At 32.2% G+C, this 14379-nt stretch overlaps 1 protein-coding gene across 20 annotated transcripts in view; it reads right to left on the bottom strand.

The window, feature by feature from the left end:
* Nucleotides 1-14379, bottom strand: part of ASPH (aspartate beta-hydroxylase) — a 107990-nt gene that overhangs the window by 72734 nt on the left and 20877 nt on the right. For 10 of the 20 annotated variants that reach the window (XM_085572119.1, XM_085572129.1, XM_085572122.1 and 7 more), the window contains one exon: nt 2908-2952. The exons of the other annotated variants lie outside the window; for them this stretch is intronic. In XM_085572119.1, coding sequence (XP_085428245.1) covers nt 2908-2952 — 45 coding nt within the window. The remainder of the gene's footprint in view (nt 1-2907; nt 2953-14379) is intronic. 20 annotated transcript variants of the gene reach the window in all.

A 14379-nucleotide genomic window follows, 5' to 3' on the forward strand; every position in this document is an offset into this window, starting at 1 on the left:
ATTTCATATAGAACATTAGACTTTCATCTCCAGATCAACCAAATACAACTAAACAGGGAAGGAAAAAAAAGTCACAAAAACCCAAACCCATATTTAGAGCAGACTTGAAGTAACTGGCATCAATTTGACATTTGAATGTTTTAAATACACATTGGTACCCAGGCTATTAATTATTACAATTACAATATTAACATATGTACACACTTGAGTTTCACATCAGATGTTTTTGCATTATGTTTACAATATCAGTACACACTGAACAGTTTAAAAAAATATTATATATAGCCTTTGTTCACACTTATTTCCAGAAAACATTATTTTCTTATTGCCATATTTACCACATTCATATAAATACTGAATTTTACATTCTTGAGGTCTGTTCCTCATTAGCAGAACAGGAACTCTTGTTTATTTCTTTTCTTTCTTGTCTTCCTTGGATTGGCTTTTAACTATCTTTTTTGTTTCTTTGTCTTTTCCCACCTGAACAGTGCCATCCTTTTCACTGGCTGACCTTTTCGTAGTCTCCTTGGATTTTATACTTTTGTCTAGGCCTTTTTCCTTTCCTCTGTCTCTTTTAGTCTTGTCAGAATCTTTCTTTAATTTATTCACATCAACAGCTTTCTTGTCCTTTCGATCAGTAGCATCTTTTCCTTTCCTGGTTTTCTTTTTTTCGTCTTCATTTTCCTCCTTCTTGGATTCCTGTTTCTCCCTTAATTTCTTGAGTGATTCTTTAATAGCTTCTTTTACTTTTTAGTTTTTCATTTAAAAAAGAGGAAATGTTCAATAAGAGAACCATTCTTAGGCCAAAAACCATCTTATGAACAACCATGTACAAGCTTTGATCAAATTATTATTTAATGCTTGTTAGATTTAAATTTGTATAATTAACTCCTAAGCTTTAAGCAATTTCAACAAATTAGTTTTGACTTTTAGGAACATCTCACACCATGCAGCCAGCAAATAACCTCGGCTTATACTGCAGCTGCATCCAAATGAAGTGTTAATCTAGAGAAGATGATGCCTCTATTATCTTACTGCTAACTTCTGCAGAATCCTAAAACCACTTTTGCCTGTGAGTGTGAAAATCACAATAAATTTTGAACCTTTGACAATAGCTTAACAGTTATAAATGTTATTAAAAAAGTTTATCATACAATGTTTTACTGATATTGCTACCTCATATTAAGCAAACACTTAAGAAAGATAACGGAAGTACCTGTTGAGAAGTATATGTAAGAAGAAACACCAATGTCCTGATTACTTACATCCAAAAAAGTTAGCTGGGTTAGACTAAACTCAGCTAAATCAAAGCAATAATTGTAAATTGGTTCTTACAACTTTGTTTTTCAGTTATCAGTAACATTTTTTTCTTTGTTTTACTTTTGGAGTTGTGTCACTTGTGCTTCTTTTCTCTACTTCAATTCACATTTAGCTTTGACAGGGTATACAGATAACATATCAGAAGAACAACCAGAACAGAATCCTTCAAATTTATGTTCAATGTTTACTTCCGTTTTGCCGTAGTTTTGAAAATATTTGTCAGTAACAGTAGAATTCTCCAGAATAAGGAATTTTTAAGTCAATAAAATTCAGAGAATTTTCCATTAAATCTGTATGCAGTATTTACATTTAATTTTGAAATGAATACTCCTACATTATTAAGAAAGTGATAATAACTTTTACATATAAACAGCTCTATTTTTATTCAGACTTTTGACAGAAACTGCAATCTGTAGAGGCAAAAAAGCAGGACTGCCTCTAGGTGCTGTGTAATGTTTCTGTGGAGTGAACAATTTGATTAAACAGCTCAGTCTAAAAGGAATGGCATCATCTTTCCTTCCAAATGTTTTTTTTACATAAAACATTTGAAATATGCCATTTCTTTATTCTCATATCAAACACTGAAAAATAATCCAAAACTCAGGAAAGGATTGCTAAGTTACATTTACTACATTCTTTGAAACATGCAGTTTGCAACCAAGTTATACCAAGCACAATGTGGAACAAATGCTAAAAATTTCAACTTGATGCAAGATACTGAGAAAAGCCACACTGAAATGAGCAGCAAACTTTCCTTAGCAAATACATTTTTTTCCTCATGAAGGTTTGTATGGTTAATAGCATGCATTTTTCACATATTACTAGGAAAAACCACCTTGCAGTCTATATGTGGTTAATGTAACACAGACACTGTTTCCATAGCTTCATGCTGTCTGGAGATAACTGAGCAGATATAAAAAACTACACCTGAAGTACTCCTGGTACCTTGGTGTTTGTTGAGGCTAATAAGCTTTTTTTGTCTTCAACACTGTGACCTGTTCATACAGCAATGTAATTATAAATATATATATGGCATAAATTGGTTGCAAGCTCTCCCACGTTAAGCTTTTAGAAAATGTTGCAATCAATCCCACAAATAATATTAAAGAGGAAGTTACTGAACTTTGCCTAAATTTCAATTTCCACAGCAAAAAAACCCAGATGAAACTATTAAAGTACAGCCTTAGAAGAATTAAGGCACTCAAGTCCAATTACAATATAGCAACGGTACCATGAATTCATGGAAGATAACAAAGAGAATTGAGCAAAATCTTACTTAAAAACATGCAGAATATCAGGTCATCATAAACTACAATCCAAACAAGATATCTGTTGTAGAAAAGTCCACACAAACAAAATATAATCTCTAGTTAGGAAGCACTAGCATTACTACTGGATTTCAATCAGTAGTAAAAGAAAATACTGAGAAATTGCAAGAACAATAGTTTGCTGCACCATTAGAAAATATTTAGCCAACATAGCTAGTATTAGTAAACATTACAACCCACAGCTGGTGTTTGTAATGCACATGCATTTCATACATCATTATCTGCATAAAGTTTGCATGAAAGAAAACACCAAAAATACCTTTGAGTTTAGTTTTTTTCTTGGCTACCCCTCCTGGCTCCTCACCTAATTAGTTGCAAAATGGAAATAGGTTATGAACATATTTGTGATATTTAATGAATTGACATGAAATTTCCCAACTTGCCATGTTATATAAAGAGTTCACTTTACATAGCACACTACAATGCTATGGAGAAATAAAAAATACAAACTCTTTAAAAATAAATCAACTTCAGTTGCGGGACCATTATAAGTACTGATACGAAAGACTAACTAATCAAAGAGAAGTACCACATTACCAGATGCTACTTTTGAAGCATCTGAACTTGGAGATTGCTCAGGTCTCTCCAGACAAGTGCTGCCACATAAGAATAACTGATACCCGCTCTGATTTATCTGCAAAATATTTGTCAGTTCCCTCTCAAAAACAGTAATTTATGTTTATACAAAATTTTATAAATAATATATAAATATTTATTTATTATATATAAATAAATTTACATAACATTTTATAAATATTTTATAAACATATTAAGTCAAAGGGATTTCAAGTACACATTGAAGAGTATATAAACTGACTGTTTTCTTACACTAAATTACAATATGACTATTTATTCAAAATAAAATAAATGTTTTGGCAAAGGTTTTGCTTAGCTTAGATCAAAAAAACAGTTACCAGTTCATCAGCATTAAAATACTTAACTGCATTACTTCAGACTTCTTAAAACTGTTAGTCTTCTTTTCCCATTGTAGCTAACAAACTGAGGGCAGTCAGCTTCTTGATTGTACTTCATAGCTAGTACCACAAGAGGCATAAAGGCCAAAGCTTTTCCAAAAATACAAATAATATTTAGCTTCATCTTTTTAATACCATTAAAAGAGACTGGATTCACTATCATGATGCTGTGGATTAAGACTTAAATCCCACAAACACAGAATTTTAACTACAAAAATCATGTAAGTTGTTACCTAAAAACCAACTAGAAAGTAAAGCTGAAAAGATACAGTAAGTATTACTGTAAAGTATTACAGTACAGTAAGTATTTATTTTTAAACGCATACATAATCTTCTTAAACAAGAAGAGATATTCCCATGTCTCAACACTAGGCTTCTCATTCAGACATACAAAACACCTACACTGAACATCTGCACCATGAGCTTAGGTTTCCAGAAAACAGTATCTATCTAAACTGAGTCATATAGCAACACTTAATCTGAAAAAGAAAAAAATACTTTGATAGCCTATACTAAAAAAAAAAGAAATAATAAATTCAAATAATTTAATGTAAAGTCATTGTAGTCACCTTGCATCTAACTTCTATACTAAACGTTTTCAAAAAATCAAGCGTTGACATTATGGCCAAAATTGTTTTAAAAAGGGTTAGTCAAGTAAAAATACAGGCTTTAGATTAATTTCCTTACAAATTCATAATTGGGATATGAGTATTTCAAGCTCTTCCCTCATTGATTACCACCACTGCTAAAGTCCAGAGCTCTAACTTGACTAAAATCATTATTCGGTCTTACTATTTCTAAGCAGTGCATGGAAGAATAAGTTAACTTTTTTTTATATAAAAGGAAAAATAGACTCCAGCTTACATTTACATCTCAGTGAAAATATAAACAATAAAATGTACTCAGAAAAGTTGCACGAAGCCTTATTTAAATTTGCAACTCCTCCCCTCTTTTCATATTAAAATTAAACATTGCTGGATTTTTTTAAGATACTCTTAAAAGCATGTGTTGACAAAGAAAATTATAAAATTTTACAAGTATTGGTATACACAAAAAATATCATACAGATATTTCAAATTATTTTAAAATAAACATATAGGCACTATGTTGAAAGATTACGAAACCTTATTACTAATTATTGTTATTTCATTTGTTAAATATTCACACAAGTAGTAATTTTGTTTCAATCTGCTTTTATGCAATGTGTAACACTAAAATTCTCAGAAAATTTTCAATTCATGACATAACTGCACAACTCATGTAATCTTTAACATATTAGTAGACCTGTTCAAAAGAGAGGTATGTAAAATAATATATTTTAAAACATTAGTATTATGAGATAATCGCAAGACTGAAATCCTGCTGCATCTTGATTTCTGCCTGGATATGATCCCTACAAGGGGAAATCCCTACAGCACAGGGAAGTCTTACTTGTCAGCCCCAATTATGCTGAAGAAAGATGGGTGCAAACCACCTGGTTTTCCAAGACAGAAATATCCAGAGAATGTGACAAAATCCAGCATCTAAGGGAATTCATCCAAGACTTAGGCTCTTACAGCACAGGGGCACACAAACAAATGTCCAGAATTCTATAAATCATGTAGCTGAACTTGTGGACTGTTATTCTAAAGTGGTTTCACACTTGTTTTGAGCTAGTTTTAAAGTTCATTGTTTTTTCCATCCAATCTCACATAAATGTCCAATGCTGGTAATGCAAGAAGAAAATATACTATTTATAACATCAAATGTGGGTATAATGGAAGGTCAGAAATGGCTACTATTAGATTTAGTTAATTAAAAAGTTGAGTTCAAAGTTAACATAATTGGATAGGTTTACAATATTTTTTTTTAAATAACTCCTTTAAATAGTCATTATAAAAATAAAATGCTCCTCTCAAAATGGTCGTTTTCATACAGTGCTTAAAGGTGGTCAGCTTGCTATTGTAAATGACCTTTTGAAGCTCAGGAATATTACAAAGAATTCTTATTCTGCAACAAAGTCTAGTTCTTTCCTCTATTTTTCTCTATATAAACCTTCAAGAACATTATCCACAGACAATCCCCAAGTAAGAGCAGAAATTCAGAATTTGAACATCAGAAGAAAAATACATAAATACTATTTTTATTTAGAATTATAATCATTGCAAAACAGAAATAATAGGCAAATAGCTCTCAATTTTTGAGCAGTTTCCCAGATGTTGACAAATAACATTCTCATATTTAACAATCTATTGAGCTACCTAGCATGTTCAAATACAATTTTATTCACTTAATAATCCTGAAAACTTTAGTAGGCTTGCTAGACAACAGGCTTTGCCATGTGAAAAATTTCCTCTAAGTCAATTTCTCCACAACCTCTACCTGCATAAACACTTTTAACCTGCAGCACCAGGAAACAAATATAAGCTAATTAAGGTGGTTTATCCACTTAGATGGGAAAAAGGGAGAGACTACTTTGCATTTACTGCAGAAAGGACATGGGCCAGGTTAGCACTAAGGAGCCGACAGAGCTTGCTACCCTTCTGTAATTTATGCAAAGCCTGGACAACAGGATATAAAGTGTCAAGTTTTAAAACACCAGGGTTGGTGTTCAGACTCTTGCTTTAATTTATGATGTTACATCAAGAACCTCCTTAGTCACACAAAAAATTAATGAAAGATGTTAAAATTGCAGTACCAAAAAAGGAAATACAAATCTGTAAGCCAAAATAATGAACAATTTTTTCCCTCCTTTTTATTTTCCTTTTCCAGAAGAACTGCAAGTCAGAAAAAATAATGATTGTTTGTACATCCCTCTGCACATAATTAATACTATTATTGTGCATTTAAAATATGCTATATTAGATATACAAGGTCATCTGCTAAACAAAATTAGTTTACTGACAGGAAGCTAACACCCACTTACCTTTAACTGAGCTCAGAGTGCTTGTCTTATCAAAGCCTGTAACTCTCCAAGTGCAAGAGTTTTAATTCATACAACTAGCATAAAAATCCCTTAAACAACAAAAAAACCACCAAACTTCAGTATATTCTCCACACGTTGCTTTAATATCTCTTGCTTATTTAACTCTCTAATGTCAGAAGAAAAATCCACATCACATACACTTGGTAGGAAGCATTTTTGTTCCCTGAAGTCACAGATGTTTATGCTGCACCTTGTATGAGCAGATATAAGAAACCAACAAGTAAATCTTAACTTTATTAGCCTCATCTTGAGATATACATCCTAACTGACCATGAGAAAGACAATGTATTTCATGCTACTGTGACATCATTATGATAGATGCTTATCTGATGGAAACCAAACAGGGAACACAGTAACACATCTCTCCAAAATGACTGATCTGTACACAACAGCTTTCCCCATCTCCCAAATTACATTTACAATACAAGTAGGTTTTACCTCTCCCATCTGACCGTGAAATGAAATTAAAATCTTTCTCGTGCTTCAATACATTCTTCTTCTGTGCTGCCATCTAAATGCAACCTATACCAATAACAGTTATGAAAATCTGATTTCTTCTAAAGCCAGACAATTGAAGCTAACTAATAATGAAAATTTTTTAAAGGGGGCAAAATATTTTACAATAAAAATTTTAACAGATATGCAAACAATCTCGGTACTCTTTATTCTCTTCAATTCAAAGTTATTCTATATAGTATGAGCATTGTGATTTCTCTCTGCCATATAACACTCTTTAACCTTCAAATTAAATACTGCTGAAGGTGGTCACAGAAATCTGGGGTTCAAAGCGCCCAAAAGTTTTAAGCCATTTCAGATGTACAGGTATTAAGGATTTTTACCCCTATCAATTTATTTTGATTAGTATCACAAGAAAGCAAGCAAAAGCTTTACTACAAAGGTTAATGCAGTATTTTGTTTGAAAACTGGCAATTAAAATATCAAACATTTACCAAGAAATGACAAAATAAAACAGCCCACAGATTTCTAAAAACACTGGACAAACTGGAACACTACAGTTTTAGTCACAGATATTTATTTCTGGCATTCTGAAAACAACATAAATTAACTGCAAGGAATATGAAGGTATCTAATGAAACCTGCATGTCCAATTTAATATAAAATCAGTAAAGTTGTATTCCTTGCTAGGCATAAAACCCAGCAAGTTCCAATATTGTTTGCTATAATTTTCTCCTGTTTTAAATTCTCAAACCAGAAACTGCGGGAAAAAGTAGCAGCCTTGCTCTCTAAAATAATTATTCTAACATAATAGAAGGCAAAATGCCACAGCATTCAACTCACACTGTAAAAATACTTTAAAAAATTTTAATGACTGTATTTTTATAGTCACAAACAATCAAATTAAAAATCTAGTTTTTAAGTTCCTCAACTAATTTCAAACTATTTGTGAGGATTCACAAGAAAATTGGGATACTGTTCAGTTTTCTTTGCTTATCTCCACATCATACTCAGCTTAACGCTTTTTGCTTTTAGATGTTTTTTTAAAACAAATTAATAAACAAACAAAAAAGCTTGCCATGCTTATATAACTGAAGATTCAACTAAATCTTATTGTCACCCTTACTAGCCAAGTTCTGCTTGTAATCACAACCATTAATAGAATACATGAAAACCAACTCTTCCCAAACCTCTGAAGAGATCCATGGGTGAGAGTTCAATTCTTAACTCAACAGGAACAACCTCAGGCAAGACAGAATACTTCTGAGAAGACTATTTTCCAGAAATGAAGTACCCTACAAAGATATTTACTTAGGTCTTTGGGTCTTTGCATTCTTGCATTCACCCCTCACCCTTCTCCCCTGACAAATTCTTCATTCCTACTATAATTATTTTTGAGCTGATGTTTATAACTTAATAAAACCAAACAGGAAGTTGCACGATGTCAAATCAGAACTCTGTTGGCCTGCCTTTCATATCTGCAGCTCACATTAAACAAATTTACTGTTTAATGATCACCTATCTCAGTGCCTGTAGCTCTGTCATGGTTCAAGCAAGCCACCTCAATTTCACTTGAAAAATTTCCAGTATATCAATTCATTTTTTAACAATTTTGTATAAACTTCATTATATATATTCTTATAGCAGATGTTTCTCTTTGCTTTCTGGTTATCTAGTTCCATTACTGAAGTATCTACAATAGAATTCAGTGTTCCATGACAATTTTTAAATTCACACTGAGAGGTATTATTAGCCGAAAACAGTGATGAAACTCTTATTTCCAATTCAAATCTTCTTCAAAAATTGAGATTTAAAAAATTCTCAACCAAAACAAAACAACCCAAGCTTACTTATTTCCTACATCTCAGACACTGCAAGTTTCTTGCACTTGCTAACAAACCACTGAGTAATATTCTAGATCTACTAATATTTATTGTTATAATGTTTAGGGGTTTATTTATTTTTTTTTTACTTACACTTTGTATATCTTATTTTAAAAACCACTAAATTTATATCCTGTTAGCTTTCTTATATCCTAATCCCCAGATATTTGGAAGAAAATGCGACCAATGCTCTCATGGCTCTATTTAATTTGTACACCTTGAGTAGCATTATTAGGCCATCACATTTCACTTGCTTAACACTAGCATATTTTTATACCTTTTTTTTTTTAAGCAGGCATGTTAAATTGCTTTAAAAATTGCATGCCAAAGTAAGTGAAATTTTATTTATTTTAGAAAGATGTTAAAATTTCAGCCTACCACAGCCTGCAAATACTAGTGTTTAAACTTGGGTATCAACCTCATATAGGAAACCAGCACAAACTTAAGCAAAGCAGGCATTACAAAAAACAATTTTATACAATTTTTAATAGTAATTTGTTTGAGTACATTATTCATGTTTTAAAAGGATAGTTCCATTTCAGCTTTCGATACCTCATACAAACTGCAGGACACAATTATAAACTGTCCTTTCTATACCAGTAACTTCATGATAGCAGACAGAATTCACATACATGAAAAGTATTTTTGGAACAACTGTCATAGAACAGTTTCACAAGAAAAAGATTCAGATTTGTAAAACTACATTAAATACTTAAATTTCTCAAGGAATAGAAGACATTAAATTCTAATTTTCAATTAGTCTTTAATATATTCAGTATTACATTAGAAATACATAATCATAGCTTCCCACTTGCACAGAAGGCCCACCTTAAAAACTAAAAGAAATTTGGAACAGCCCTTTTGATGTGATTGTCATATTAAAGAAATGACTGAAGATAGTTTGAAAATAGACAAATCAGTGGGAATAAACCATATGACAGTGTAGCTAACTTAGAAATAAATGTTTCTGTAGAATTTTCAAGCACTTATAAATTAGTGCTTGTCTTTGAACAAGTAAAAAGAACCTATCTGAGAAATCAGTGAATCACAGAATAAGTTATTTATTAAAACTGTATTTCACAATATAATATAGAGAATTATCATTGTCATGACTATATTAAGGATTAACATAAAAATATGTATTTACAAAATGCAGTCATGCTAGAATACTTTACATTCGAGGCTGTTACAAAATGCTTCAGTTAATGTTTGCTAGAAAGACAAATGTTATAGTGTTAACAGCAGAGATTATTACACTTAAGCTTTGTAAATTTTGTGCACAAAATGCACAAATTGAAGCACATACAGAAACCAACTACACAACCACAGATACACGTTTTATTCTACATATTTACACACTTGTGTAATATTTGCCATCCTGTCACAAAAATGGAAAAATTATTGAAAGGCTTTCAGCTACTGAAATAGTATTGCATGGCTAACTTTAGTTCAATCTTTAGAGTGTCCATTTGGCAGGTTCCCCTCAATGCCATAAATTCTTGCTATATTAAAGTTGATGATTTCATGGACATTTTTGAAAGCCAATCAAATTAGTCTTTCAGTCACTGGTTCTGTAAATCCAAAATAACACAAGTCTTTTTTCCCTGAACCCCTTCATTCTGTGACGTACCATCAACATCATCTGCAGCTTCGCTCTCTTCTTCTTCTAGTATTTCAAAAGGAGTCAATACATCATAGAGAAATGAGAGAAAGCCATAAAACCAATCAGAGCTTTCCTCTGCTAAAATATTAAGGACTTCCTCAAGGGAATCAATATTTTCATTACTGCCATCTTTGGTCAGGCCTATACAAGAATAGAGGAAAGAGAGAGAGAGAGGGAAGGGGAAAAAAGAGACAGCAGTTAGGTGGAAAGAGGAAACTGTAAAAGAAGGATCTGTGAAAGACATCTCTTATCACAGAGAGAAGTCTTTAGAGGAATGCTAACTAGGAAATAGAAGGATATCAAGAAAGTTGAATCTTTCCCACACAGACTATAATTTGGGCAATAAACATGCAAAATATTATGCCAGAATCTTACTAAAAAAAAAAAAAAAAAAAAAAAGAGAGAGAGAAAAAAGGCAATAGCTTTGCTTTCCATTCTTTCTAGTCCTAAAATTAAATCCATTTATATTCAGGTTTTCTGCCACAGCATTCACATTAAGATAATTTTTTTATCAGTAATCTTGTACTATTTTAAAATCACCCAATTTGTTTTCTTTATTTTTTTAAACCATTACGTTCAATTTTGAGAGCTTGCAACTGATGGCCGAGAATAACATTTAAATGAGTACATAAACAATCTTGTCACAGACACACTGCTCAGGATAACATTCTTATCCATGCAGAATTTTGATTTTGCTTAGAAGTGAGGATTCTAATTGGTGGGTTTGTAGTTTGTTTGCTTCTTTGGGTTTTTTAAGAAGTTTCTGAAACATTTTTTTCTATGATAGATTTCTGTATGATGCACTTGATACTCAGGAATTATTTCCACACCTGAGGATATATAGAACACCAGATAAAAATGAGTAGGCAGCCAATACAGGGTGTGAGTTTTCTTATATAGAAAATCTAAAGCAAGGTAAAGAGCTAAAGCAGAGAAGTCCAGAACAGCAAAGAGTGACCTCATCACTGCTAAAGACCCTAATATTAGAAGTTACTATTTTATGTTACAAGACCCACTGATCTAAATGGCATTTGTAAAGTGCAAATAAGCCATGGCTTATGCTTTTTCCCCCTCCTGTTTTTGGGGAGGTCTTGCATAGGTTTGTTTTTTGTTTTTGTTTTTTTTTTTTTTAATTAAAATCACTGTTTTACAGTTGTTACTAAATAATATTTCAAATTTTCCATTCTAAGAAAAGCACAAGAGAATGACCAGGAAACAACAAATTACTGGTATGTTTTAAAGCTGCAGAGGGAGGAATTTCCCCCACTTCTAACCAGAACAAACCTTCATTTGTTTTGAAAAGACAAGCAGAAAAGTGATCTAAAGGTGAAGACAGATTGTTTAAACATAAAATTAAGTGAATGTGTTGCACATGCAGATTACAAAGCAATATTAGATGCAGGTTAATGAAACAATCAAGATAGAAAAAAATCATGGCAGAGACATTTAACACATTTCAACATGTTTTTCTTACAGCACATAGTGAAATTATCAATGATAATTCAGAAGAAATTTCCAAGTCCATGATATTCCACATCCTTGTACCTGGATGTCCAGAACCTCTACTTGAATGACCAGCCATTCTCTTTAACTTTTCACTGGATAGCCCAAAGGTTTAAAAATGACAGACTGAATCCAGGAGGCAATCAACGTATTATAAATATCCCTCTCCAACTTCTTCCATGGCTTAGTTCTATAAAAATTAAATTTTATGAACAACTTTATGCACAGTATTCAATTATTGTAATTTGTTTTCAAAATTTGGGTAATACAAGATATAAAGACATAAACTGAAGTAAGGATATTTATTGAAGAACAAAATCTCAATATAAGAATGGAAACTTGAATCTAAAAATCCTAAAAGTATAATCCAAGTTATAAATACAGAATTAATGTTTGTGTCATCCTAGTCTGTCAGAATCTCATATAAAAACATAATGGGGGGAAAAACAAAACAAATCCAACAAAAGAAAAAAACAACACACTCCTCCCAAAAGAACTCAAGAAGTCATTTTTGTACACATGTACAGAATCATATATAGATGCCCCTGTTATTGCATGAAGTCAAGAATATGACTTTTGGCCAATTATATTTGTAAAATGGAGTACAGCAGCATTATTTTCTTTGAAAATATTAGGACTCCAAAGAGAACCACAGAAATTGGAAGAATATGTCTTACAGTATTTGTCAAAAAAAAAAAAAACCCAACCAAAAAAAACCCCAAAAAACCAAACCTTTTCTTTCCAATTATTTGCAAAAATTATCCCAGATGAAAATTATGGCCTTTGAATTTAACAAAATAAACCCAAGAACAAAACCAAGAAAAACCCTCAGGCAACACTTCAGCCTGAGTTAAAGGAAAAAACCACAGGATTTTAAAGAGTATAGAAAAACTGCCAACTCACTAATACTCTGGTTTTCATCTTCATTCACCCCCATAATCAAGAAGTGTTTTTCAAAGTAATAACTGATAAGCTCACAAAAGCATCATAACAAGTATCTGAAAATGGTGACAAAAGCAGATCAGCAGGAACTCAAAAGAATATAGCTATTTTATTTCAAGAGAAGTCTTAACATGAAAATTTAAATCCAAGTAAGAAAGGAGTCAAAATATTTGTCCATTCAATAGTTACCACAAGCAGTACGGCACTGGACTTCCCTACATGCATTTAACAAGACAAAATATTTATTTTCCTGTAAACACCTCGTCTGAAAATGAGCACAAGCCAATAGTTGAAAGCGCTACAGTAGAGCACAAGAAAAATAGGGAAGAGAATGAAACTTATTCTAAACAGCTGAACTGCGCAAAAGCATTCTTTTTAATTTATAATCTCACTATAGATTTTTTGAATGTGTAATCTCAGTGTGACTGCCTGCAAACATATATTTCTACTGGAGGTGAACCAGAAGAAACTAAGATTTTATTTTTACTTGGATTCTACTGCTTATTACCATTTGACTGCTGATACATGAGGATAGGGTTTTGCCATTTTCTGCATAGCTGGACTACTCTGAACTAAATGCACAAAAACAATAAAGGGTTTGTTTTCTGTGGCTGCAGTTCCAAAACTGTACTAACTACTGCAAGCATTTAAGGAGAATTTCTCAGGATATTGTTGCTTGTTAAAAGGGAGATAAGTACAAAAGAAACAGCATAACTCCAAAGTGACTATTACAACAGACACTGGTACCCCTATGCATGCCACTTTTTTAGTAATACCACTAAAGCCACTGCTTCACTGTACTGATTTAAAGCAAGGTCAGATGTGTAGCACTCTCCCTAATAACACCCTTCTGAGAACAACTGGAATGGACAAAAACTGGGAAGCAAAGTACTGCAAACAGCAGCCCCCAAAGGAGCAGGTTACAGAGCCTCTCTTCACATTACCAGAAGGAAGTCTGTAAACAGAACCTCAGAAATATCTATGAAAAAGACAAAATCTGCAAGATAATGGCAAATTAGCTTCAACAAGTTTTCATTTCCACCACAGATAATTTTAAAATAAATGCTATAATACTCCATAATTACTTGGGGTTGGTTGACTGGAGTGGGTGCAGGTGGTTTGGGTTTTTTTGGGTTTTTTACTTCATTTACACAAGGAGTGGGGGAAGAGAGGAAGGACAAATTTCGCACATCTTTTTGAAAATTACACAAATCCTTCAAGAGAAGCTAATCATGAAACCCACTTTGATTCCAACAAATAATAAAGAACAGATCTTATCATACCTTATACAAACAAGAAATAAAACAATAAATTTTAATTATTCTATTTAGGTATAGCCAAGTAA

Source organism: Lonchura striata, chromosome 2 (genome assembly GCF_050655825.1).
Source record: "Lonchura striata isolate lonStrDom1 chromosome 2, ASM5065582v1, whole genome shotgun sequence".
Lineage (NCBI taxonomy): Eukaryota > Metazoa > Chordata > Aves > Passeriformes > Estrildidae > Lonchura > Lonchura striata.